Source organism: Eutrigla gurnardus (genome assembly GCF_963514095.1).
Source record: "Eutrigla gurnardus genome assembly, chromosome: 1".
NCBI classification, from domain to species: Eukaryota; Metazoa; Chordata; class Actinopteri; order Perciformes; family Triglidae; genus Eutrigla; species Eutrigla gurnardus.
The window spans coordinates 13,461,657-13,473,542 of NC_139915.1; the positions used below are offsets into that span (position 1 = coordinate 13,461,657).

Sequence of the window (11,886 nt, forward strand, 5' to 3'; positions counted from 1 at the left end):
AGCCCTCATCCGCTGTGTCCCTTCAATTGTAAGTCTGGTGTTAATTGACACCTTGCATTGACATTGCACACCTTTTCTCTGAGGCTTGACTGGAATGTAGGTCTTCAGTTTAACAGTTATGTTACCTTTGCCTTTACCTAGAATTGTTAGGCTACTGAAGAAGTTGTCCATGGAGATGGTGGAAGTAGGCCTTTGTATAACACTGCAATAGTGTAATAAGATGACACCACACAATGTTAATAACGACTGATTTTTATTAACCAACTGAGGAAGTGACAATTTTTTATAAAAGACTCAAGTTTAGATAACTAAAACTTATAATAAAACACACTTTCTGTGTGTTTCATAATCTCCTCGATCATGACACTGTTTAATTGATTAAAAAAAAGGTTTTCCAATACAATCCAATACGGGTTCTCCGGCTTCCTCCCACAGTCCAAACACATGCAGGATGGAGATAGGATGGGGACTCCAATTGCCCGCAGGTGTGAATGTGAGCGTGTCTCTACATGTTGGCCCTGTGATCGACTGGCGACCTGGGGTGTGGTGACCAGGGTGAACCCTGCCTTCGCCCAATGACAGCTGGGATCAGCTCCAGCCCCCCCCCCCCCCCCACCCTGAATACAGAATAAATCGGAAGACGATGGATGGATGGAATGAACATTAAGGCTTATTGAGCAATTTCAAACTGAACTTGAATATTTGTGTGTCTGTTTGTTAGAGAGAGAGAGAGCATGCGAGAGAGGGGGGAGCAGGGGTGCAATAAAATGGATACAGGTTAAGAGATACAAGTTAACAGAAAGCAAAATAACACATACAAATGTTGTCCTCCATAAATATTTCCTAATCCTCTTCCTCTGACTCTGCACTACTGAAGCCATCTTCTTCCTCAGAATCCACCCTGCATTCAGCGTCTTCAATCCTCAAGTCATCGACTATAGCTTGATATGTGCTCACAGCTTGTTGGCATGAACTCTCCAGTTCTGAGGACCTCCGCATTAGGACACTCTCAAAACCTTTTGCTGCTTCCTCTGACACGTCACCAAAATCTGTATTAAAATAGAAAATGTTGAAAATGTGAAACATGTCAGTGTTTTTTTTTTCTTTTTTTAAAAAAAGAGAATAAATTCAGAAAAATATGAATTCCAAAATCATATAACAGAGCTATCTTAAGAGAGACATGAACACATTTAACAGAGATATGTTATTAATTAATTAATAATTACCAAGGTTCTGATTCGGTTTGAAAACAAAAATAGTTTTAAATATCTTGGTGGCCGTATTACTGAAGACCTGATTTGGACAAATCACACCAATTCACTGCTCATCAGTGGAGTTTCCACCTCAGACGCCTTGAGCTACCTGAACAAATTAAGAACTTTTCAAGATCCACCAGTGAAAGTTTTATCAATGGATAGATCAGAATTCAGTATGGAAACAGCACCGAGCTAGACCGTACGGCCCAGTGGAGTAGTTCAATTAGCTGAACATACCACCAGGAATGCCCTACCTGACCTACAGGACATATACATAAGGGGACACAGTATCAGTCGATACACAAATGAAGACCTTTGCAGGAGCACCAACACATAGAAAACACTTGCACTTGTCTGTCTGTTTATTTATTACACACATTGCACAGTTAGGAGACAGTGGAATAAACATTTCACTGCATGTACTGTTATCCTGTATAATTGTATGCGACAAAAACATTTAAATTTGGGTTTACATTTAATGTTGAGCCAGGATAACAAATGTTCAGAATTCAACATACCGCCCATCCTAATGTTGTCTTTCAGTTTGTCCACTCGCTTTATCTCCGTCCTCAACGTCATGATGTGCTGAGACATTTCCTTCACGAGGATGCTCTGCTCCTCCTCGTAACGTCTGAGCAGCATGATTTGGTCAAAAAGCGACCTTTTCAGCCTGAATGAGTTGCCTGTAGGTAGAGGAAAGTTAGGGAAATATGAAAAGAGAATACTTTTGTGATTACATTTCAAATGCTGAGAGAGAGATAGAGAGAGACAGACAAACAGAGAGAGAGATAGATACATTCAGAGCGGGGATTAAAGATGTTTTCTGCACAGTCGTGCTACTAAAACACTTCAAATTTGAGACGGTGAATTACTTAAATTTTTAGTCAGAAGGGTACACATAAAGGACATCATACCATCTTCACGTCTCTCCCATGGCAGGATGTACCCCTCCGTCAAATTGCAGGCCAAGTCCACATCGATTTGGTCTTCTTCAGATGCGTTGTACTGCAAGACCTTTTCTCTTAGTTTTTTTTTTAAATCTCTTATTTTTCTTCGCTTGCTTTGCCTTGTCTGGTTGCTATCTGCAAAGTGAAACAATAGCCTGAGAAACTCATGGACAACATGGTCAATGTTTTGTTTTGTTTGTTTCATTTTGTTTTGGTTGTTTGATTTTGTAATGTGCCGTTACAATAGCTATCAACAAACCATGCTGACGATAGAGGTCCTGCTTCTTGCATAGAAGGCTCACTGTGATGGTCTCTATTTCTGCCCTGAGGTCCTCTGTACACCCTGTTGTGTAGACTCGCTCTAAATGGGTAAGACAGTCAATGATAATTTAATTCCCAAATTTATATTCACGTTATGTTGTAATAGTTGTTGCAATGTGCTTGATTTACCTGTGACTGCCCATTGCTGGACATCAGACACCCACTGTTCTGTCGTTTGCTGATTGATTTTATGCTTTTGCTGAAAGTCACTGAGACTGGCAGCTTCCACTTTTGCCCTCTCTGAGATCTTCAAAACACCAAAAAAGTAAAACAATATCATGAAATGTTCTAGCAAAAAAAAAAAAAAAAAAAAAAAAAAAACTTAATCCAATCTTTATGAAATTAACTTACTGTGACATATCTGTGGGCCAAGGCTTTGTGGAGGTTCTCTGTCTTTTTTCTGTTCCAACCCATGGCCTGTTGCGTCAGCATATTTTCTCTCCCTAATTTAAACAAAAATAAATCCACATGCTGGTTAGGACAGATTCACATTCAAAAAGCTATTTAATTTGAGAAAATCAGATAGACATGACTTGGCTTAAAAGTGTGTGTAATAACATTAAATAACAATACCATAATAAGTCTTCAGAATGTTTTCTTCACAGTTTATGGTGTCAGTGTATTGTGTCAGAACATTACATGTGCTATACCAACCTGCTTTTGTCATGTATTTTGTGACGAGAGCTGCCCTGGAGAGAAAGCTGTTAACCTAGATGTAAAGAAAAGACTTACATTAAACTATCCCTATATAAACTGAAAACAAAAGAAATAAAAGTACATACATTAATTACATTGCTATATAAACTGACAAAAAAAACAAACAACATAAATTAAACAACAATTTTGAATCTCTATCATGAAGAGAAATCAAATGCAAGTTGATGTGGCCTTTGCACGATGGAACAGCTAGGGAGTTTGAATAGTGATCCAATTGTACATTATGCATGTACATACGCACTGGTGACATTATGTACTGCCCATTTGGAATTCATTCAGGATTGGGTAATGGGTGTTGTCACTGTAACACTGCAATATTCTGAAGTGGCAATGGAGTAACTGTTCTTCCCATTCCCTGTACTGTAGATGTGCATCCTCATTCACATCCTGCTTTTTTCTTAAATTGAAGGCTCAGGGAAGAGTCCTATATCCACATAGTTTCAATAATGACAGTAATAACATACTTGTTCAACTTCCTCTCCAACAGTGTTCCCTGCTCCATCTTGATTCCTGCCACCCCATCTCACCTGCAACATAGTGTTTTACCATTTCTTTGTAATGGTTTGTAATGGCTAAAGTGAAATGTAAAGTATTATTATTATGATTTAAAATTTGAAGTACCTCGCATTTTGTTGTATGTGCTTTGGCGTGCATTACACTGAGAAATGGTCTCATATGCATCAAAGGCTGAAGAGCTGGAGACTCAACAACCACTTTGCTTAGGTAGGGCCAGTACCTACAAAAAGAGAGCAACATAAGTGAGTAATACACACGTTACAACACATTTTGTTGGAGCAATCCAAAACGACGACCCTGACTTAAATACTGACCTACTTAGTATAGAGTAAGTTGACAAAGAGAAATTACCTGCAGACAACATCCATGCAGAAGAAAGTGACATTTGCCCTCTCTCCCAATTCTTTCTGCAAAAACATGGGGTATGCAAATATTTCGCCACGGTAGTGGTTCAGTCCTCGCAATAATATCCCGTGTCTGATTGATAAGAGACAATGTGGTTAATGATGAACTTACACACAAAGGGCCCAAGTTTCATAACAGTATCGACAAAACAGTATGGGCTTTTTTCACCCCCCGCACATGCATCTGTACACTCTCGACATTTACTCACTCAGTCTGGGCAGGGCCGGTGGCTACGGGAATTTGTAATCACCAATCACATATGAACAGTATTGAAATCGAACTTATCAGTTTGCTGATACGTGTCCAGAAACCTTAAGTGAACTGAAGTTATTACCTCTATTCATCTTCTAGGAGAAATTATTTCTCTGCAACACATTTGGGACTACTATTAATGCACATGCATCAGGGAAACGAGTACTCTTCACGTCTCATATAAACAAAGTGCAATAAAAGTATACCTTATCCAAATTGCGCATTCAAAATGATCAGCTGACATCAACATTAAGATACACAATATTCTCATTTTATATGGTATTTATATGGTATGTTTTTTTGGCAATCTTTTCATTGGGTGCAATCACTGCACGCATAGAGCATGTTCCTGTGGATATACAGTAAATCGCAAAAACGTGCACTCCCTCAATACCCAGATGATCTGGGACCCACGGTGCAAAATGCCCCGTAGATTGTAATTTGTGGAGCGGCCAGGTATTGCTAATTACCCAGGATCGGCATACAACAACTTAATTATTGTACAATTACCTGTCCCTTCAGTCTTTGAGGGAGATACTAACAGGTATCCGATATAGGCGGGTGAAAGTGAATATTGAACACCTTTAAAAACCTTGGACTACTGAACAAAATATTGCACAATAAATGTAAAAGGTTGAACAAAAAGTAAAATAGTGATTTGATGACATGGCTTTTCTCATAACTCATGTGATCGGACTTATTTTGCTTTGCTCTAACCAACCCCACCATTAATTAAGTGCAACTTCACTCAAGCCCACGAAAATGCATATACCGTTGATGCCACTGCGCAGGCAGAGAGGTGGACAAGTCCATACCGTTTGTCGATAACGTTATGAAACTTGGGCCCAAAGAATTGCTCAAAACCTTTTTATTCAAAGCTTACTGCCATTTGCATACACCTTCACAGACACACACAAACAGACATTCTCTCTCTCTCTCTCACACACAGTCACATTTCTCTCTTTTTTTTTTTTTACAGTACATCAAATATTACATTCTGATGTAGGTCTCCACAACATGAGTGGAAAATGGCACTGTACAATAACATTCTTCTGAGATGCCAACATACCTGCAGACTGCCACCTGTATACCCTCTTCGTCAATTTTGGAGGAGGATTTATTTGATGCCTCCTTACTTGCCCTGAATCTTGACGCCCCACATGTCCCACTGTCATTTGCCTGTGAAGTCAGCTGTTACTCATTTGGACTAATAATAAAGACACATCTTACACACATACGTAAACCGATTGTGGCATGCAGAATCAAACTTACTCTTGCCCCACTGCTTCCTCTGATGCTTTCCAGAAAGGCCATGACTTCAGTGTCTTTGGCTATAAACAAGCCCTCATATAGAGAGGGATCCTCAGTTCTGTGCATTGCAAATTATCACAAAATACATAATTTAATTAACCACACATTACTCTTCATGAAACTATTGAAATGACAATGTTGTTGTTCAAATATCTACATTAACGTCCGTGTAATATTTACATACCCCTTGGATTTTTTAAAGCGGTAATGCTTTCTATTTCCATCACAGCACACTGCCAACATATCTGGTTGACAGGCTGGACAGCAAAACGGATTGTATTCCGCCATGGTCTCTTCATTATGCTTGTTTAAGCAGTATTCAAAATATGTTTTTTGGAACATGTCTGCACAGACCTTGCCTGGCTATGAAATGAAAAAAAAAAAAATCTGTTAGGATTTCAAAAAACACAAAATTAGAAATAGTCATAATTGTGTCACAATGTGATTCAGGCAGACTTACCCTTCCTCTTCGTACCGACTGGTGCTCCAGGTGCTTTAAAAAAGCAGTTCTTGAGAGGGAGGGTGCCGACAACTTGAAATTTGAGAATGCCTCAAAAACTTCAATGGCATACAGAGTCTGGCAGTTGATGGTGCTTGGCCAGTAATTGTATTGAATAAGGTCCTTTACCCCCGGAGTCCATTCTTTCTTACAGGCAGAGCAGACCTTTCGGGGCAAACACAACTCGTATCGTCCTGTGAAAAAAGAGACACATTAGACTGAAGGTGGTTCACAGACACAATTGTGGTAAAGTTGATTGAAAATGGAGCTTATGCACGGGGGAGTTTATGGGCCGTTGCAAATAATTTCCGCATCAACATTAGGCCATATATATTCATATGGCGTGCGGACCTAAACTTGTCACAAGTTATTAGCTTTTGGCGAGTGCAATAACAACTCTGTCAGTCACTTGTAGCCTTCCACCACCGCGTACGACAGCACCTTGATGTTGAACTGGAGGAATATCGGCTGGCCTAATGTTGATGCGGAAGTTATTTGCAACGCCCCTTGAACGCCCCCATGCATAAGGTCTATAGTCAGTATTTGACATGACATTTAACATTTGGTAATTGTAGTACTGTATATTGATGTGAAAGTTAAACAGTGAAACAGCTTTTCCATGCTTTCAGATTTCAATTTGGGTTACAGGTTCTGTGGTACTGAAACAAAAAGTGGGACTTCCAGAACATACCATTCATGGTGACCACTGTAATATGCCTCCCATTTGTGACCTCAGCCTCCTCAGTGCACCCACATATTACCCTTTGGGTAGGCAAAGGCAACTGGTGTACTGCAATAAAGATTTAGTTTTTCTACATTACACTAGTGATTTGAAACCCCACTCCAACATCCACAAGTTGTCCAGATGACTATAACATATGTCACTATCACTGCTTTTTGATAAAAAGCAAATGTTTTAGCGTGCGTATATCAAACATAATTAAGAGTTTCCTTTGACAACCAACACACAATATTTCTGGAATCTTCACTACAGTACAGAAATTGTTGAATGAACATACCCTGCTCACAAAAGTGAGGCTGGCCATTCCCATCCACCACCACTGCCTTTGTAGGGGGAATAGGCTCCAGGTAGCCATGGCATAAAGCCACCCTGTCATGGAAGACATGCCTCCTGTGAACCTCTATGTCACACGTGCCACAGAGGTACTCATAGTCCAGTGGGACACACTCCAGGCACCGAATAACTGCCTTCTCTCCAAGGCATTTCTGGCATGTTTCTTGTGATACTCTCTGGGCCGAGAGTTTGGCATCTAGGAGTACAGGCCTCGCTAATTTTGCCCTGACTTCAGCGAGCACTTGCCGTTGTGTCCAGGCCGTGTCTCCTGTTGCCACTGGAGCAGCAGAGCCAAGAGTACCCCTTAACTCTTGAAGACGAGTTTCTGAAAAATAATTTAACTGTTTAACCATCCATCAATTGTGGGTAGGCATGATACAATTTGAGTTTGACCTTAGAACACACTAGTGTAGGGCTGCAGCTATCAAATCTTTTTGTAATCAAGTAATCTATAGATTTTTTTATCGATTAATCGAGTAATTGTATATCACCCAGAAGATGTTTTTTTTTATAATTTTCATATAAAAACAAAGCATTTTGGTGCATTCTGACAAAATAATAAAGACAAAATAGAACATTTCCTGACAAAGACAAATGGGGCCGGGGAACTAAGTTTTAACTTAATTTATTTGCCTTGTAGAATTCAGAAAGTTTGGGTATATACATAAGTTATTACTCTCTCTCTCTCTGTGTGCTTGTGAGAAAGTAAGTGAGTGGGCTCATGGTCAGTAGTCTACTGCATAATATTTAAATCCGGACAGTTGGGTCCCAAATCCTTCACCCTTTTTCTTGTCCACATTCGACGACTAAAACATTGAGTTTCTCAAAGACAATTAATCTAGTTTTCCTTCACCACAAGCACAGTCGCCATCCTTCCTTCACAATTTGACGAGTCTCCGCTAGCCACCTTTTTGTTTTCTTCCTGGAAGTAGTTACAGCGCCAACATAACGCGCGCAAGACTAGTGGACATGCTTGATTTGCTGAATTGTCCAATCACGTTAAGATTAAACATTTGGAAAACAATGAGATTGGTTCAGGGCGCACAAAATGCACCCTACAAGCGGGATTTTCATAGCCTGGTGACACCACCCTACATACTTCGGCCCAAAATTTTATTTCATTCTCGAACGTAGTCTGGCCCAGCCCACGTTCCTAGCTCCTCTGTGTGATCTCCCCAATCAGAGAACAGGGGTTTCATAGCTGAAGTTACAAACTCTGCAAATATGAACTTATTTGTCAGAAGAATTTTTTATCGATTCTCAAAGATAAATATATTGTAGTAGGAAGTAGTAGCAAGTAGATAAATTCAATGCATATTTTTAATCTGCTCTCAACATTGTGAGAAGAACGTCAGGGTTAACGTGTAGGCCAGGGGTCGGTCCAGCATGAAGAGCCACAAAAAAAGCTAAAGTCACTCTGCGAGCTGCACACATATGCCCGCAATACAACACCAGTAAAGTGATTATAGGCAGGACAAGAGAAATAAATGGCCACTCATTTATTTTTACAATTTAGTTTACAATCCCTTAGTCCAAGAAAAAGTGACATAAATAAAAGAGCAGCCACGACCCGCACAACAGCAGCAAAGAGCTGCAGGTTCGTTAGCCCTGGTGTAGCCTATGCATCAGTCTTAAAATCAGCATAGTGTGATCATTATGCAAAGTGATCATTATGCATTATCAGCTCTGCTGATCGGAATGTCATAGCGTCTATCTTAAACATTCACAGATGTAATGCTTTTTTTGTTGTTTTTTTTTTTACATGTAATGAGCGCTAGGATTCGGAGCAGGGAGGGAGAGTGAGAGAGAAAGAGGGACGTCCGGCAGGTGATCTCGCCGGTTACATCGAAAAACTGCTGGAGCAGGAAAGGCTAAAAATTACGTGTGGTGGTATTTAAGCGAACATTCGAGGCGGGTAATTTTCCTCAAGGAATTTTTGAAACTGAGTTATTTGAGTTACTCCAGTAATTGTTGCAGCCCTACACCAGAGTTCAATTCAACATTTGATAACAACACACCCCCGCCTCACACACACACACACACACACACACACACACACACACACACACACACACACACACACACACACACACACACACACACACACACACACACACACAGTCATGTTCAGTCAGAAAGATTGCATACTCACCAAGACTTGCAGTCAATTCCATTCCCTCCATCTGGACTTGGACTTCCTCACTCACTGGGTTCATGGAAGCTGCAGAGACCAATATTTTGTTCAAGTTCAAGTTTATTATCATGTACTCATAAATAACCGTTTATCAGCGTTGGCACTCCTTGCTCAAGTGTCCACTCAACTTCAATAAAAAAAGAATAAATTAAATCGATTAAATACGATAGAGAGAGAAGGATGAAGAGGGTAAAAAATCCAAAATTTGGATTGTGTATTCTATCAGGCTCCTAAAGTTTCTGACATTTTAGTCTGGAAATTCATAAAAAAAAAGCAAACATCTGTCAAAGAGGGATACCACCATATTTCCACCCACTGGTATTTAGTGAATTATCTTAACCATGACAACAGTGCAGTAAACAACAACCTGATGCAGGTCTGGGTGATGTCTGACGTCTGACTGCTCTTTTTCTCCTTTTTTTGGGGGCAGGAACAGAGGGGTTTCCCATTGCAGCCTACATGACAATAAGGGCAACATTTTCAGACACAATATCAGATTGTTAAATTATACTTTACATTGGATTACTCAAACAACAGCAATATCAAATTTCATACAAATGCAAGTAAGCTGATGAAAATTGGTCTCACCCGGGCGTTAAGGAGTAGCACATGACTCATTTCACCCATCATGTGGTCCCTGATGTCAGCAGGATCAGAAAAAATCCTCGGGGATTTGGGCATTTTGGACTTGGACAATACAGACACACAATACAGATACACAAAATACAGGAGTGTGTGTGTGTGTGTGTGTGTGTGTGTGTGTGTGTGTGTGTGTGTGTGTGTGTGTGTGTGTGTGTGTGTGAGAGAGAGAGAGAGAGAGAGAGAGAGAGAGAGAGAGAGAGAGAGAGAAGTAGTAAGGGAGAGAGAGGGAAGCAGTAAAAGAGAAAGAGAGGAGCAGTATGGAACAGAGAGGTAGAGAGAGAGTGAGTGGCTCTTAAAAGTGCCTTTTTAAAGTGCTTTTTGAAATTGAAGTTCGCTATCTCGTATATGATCTGTAACAAAGAAAAATACATAATTAGAATTATATTTTGAATGAATATCTCTACATTCATTAACATAAATGATATGATGTGATTACTAACATGTTCTACAAGAATAGAATATCTATGACTCTAATCACCTGACAATCAAATTGCTCAAATACCATTTGTGTTCTTCTCCACAAGAATCACTGAAGCACTTTTCTTCCACCTTTAACTGGTTGAAAAGTGCTGTTCTTCATTTTTTTAATGGCCCTTGACAGCGTGTATTTTTCTGTACGTGCCCCCCCCCCTCCAAACCCCTGCTGATCTGTACCATCTATTTATCATTACATATTAAGCAACAAACGTCTGTGTGTCTGTGGTTGGCTGGGTATTCGTAGCTTATAAACTTAGCCTTGACAAAGAAAGAAAGACGACATGCGTAATTTTTAAGCGAGTCATTTATGTAAACCATACCATCGGAAGCGCTCCATGATTTAACATCAGAACTTGCATGTGGTACGGAAAGCATTGTTGTGTTATGGTCTGGGAGATCAATGCGCGCGACAATGCAATTTAACCTAGGCTTACTTTCACCTCTCATTCCAAAATAGAACAATGAATGAACGAAAAAATACACGGACCGGGTCGCATGAGTTTTTTTTTTTTTTGCCATAACTTCATCTTAGACATGTACATGCTTATTCATTTATCTTGCTTAGACGGTTGTAGGCCTACTCACCTCGGTATCGCGCCAGGCAATGGTTTCTGGGATCGTCGCACGGGAGTGACACACAAACTTGCGCCACAATGAAATGCAACGCCTGACAAAGGATTGTAAGCAATGGAAATATATTGGCCTTCAACCCTTTGTTGAACAGAGAGCGCCATCTATTGGGCTCAGAAAATAAAGAACATGCTTCACGAAGCTTCATTTGGACATCACTAGTCACGACATAATCAGTATTCAGATAAAAGATTAATAGGCTATTCATTTTCAATTGGGCATTCTCTGGGGCAACCTAGCAACGGTTGTTATGTTGGAGGAGATCCGTGTTCATATGACAGAATAGGCTAATCCGTGTTTATTTCACAGAATTGAGTTCGGGCTATCCTACCGAGCTGTAAAACGCGATCAAACTGCGGCCCGTGTTTATATCACGGAACCGGAACCTCGCCGTCCGTGTCTCTATCACGGTATCGCGCTGTCCGTGTATCTGTCACGAATCTCGCTGTCCGTTTTTATATCACGGAACCGGAACCTCGCCGTCCGTGTCTCTATCACGGTATCGCGCTGTCCGTGTATCTGTCACGAATCTCGCTGTCCGTGTTTATATCACGGAACCGGAACCTCGCCGTCCGTGTCTCTATCACGGTATCGCGCTGTCCGTGTATCTGTCACGAATCTCGCTGTCCGTGTTTATATCACGG

At 40.4% G+C, this 11,886-nt stretch overlaps 1 protein-coding gene across 2 annotated transcripts; it reads right to left on the reverse strand.

Moving 5' to 3' along the window:
• Positions 1 to 355: 355 nt before the first annotated feature.
• Positions 356 to 11,289, reverse strand: LOC311011283 (uncharacterized protein). Of its 2 annotated transcripts, none has more exons than XM_084006132.1 (20): positions 11,198 to 11,289; positions 10,082 to 10,485; positions 9,861 to 9,948; positions 9,452 to 9,520; positions 7,244 to 7,624; positions 6,916 to 7,014; positions 6,186 to 6,418; positions 5,910 to 6,088; positions 5,687 to 5,783; positions 5,484 to 5,593; positions 4,109 to 4,234; positions 3,863 to 3,977; positions 3,706 to 3,768; positions 3,179 to 3,233; positions 2,876 to 2,967; positions 2,654 to 2,771; positions 2,463 to 2,564; positions 2,171 to 2,338; positions 1,775 to 1,939; positions 356 to 1,049 (listed from the first exon to the last, which is right to left on the reverse strand). In XM_084006132.1, the coding sequence occupies exons 2-20, from the start codon at positions 10,172 to 10,174 to the stop codon at positions 844 to 846; spliced, it is 2,559 nt and encodes an 852-aa protein (XP_083862258.1). In that variant the 5' UTR covers positions 10,175 to 10,485; positions 11,198 to 11,289; the 3' UTR covers positions 356 to 843. The 2 variants fall into 2 exon arrangements, with proteins under 2 accessions (XP_083862258.1, XP_083862257.1); XM_084006131.1 differs by having other exon boundaries at positions 5,484 to 5,605.
• Positions 11,290 to 11,886: the final 597 nt, after the last annotated feature.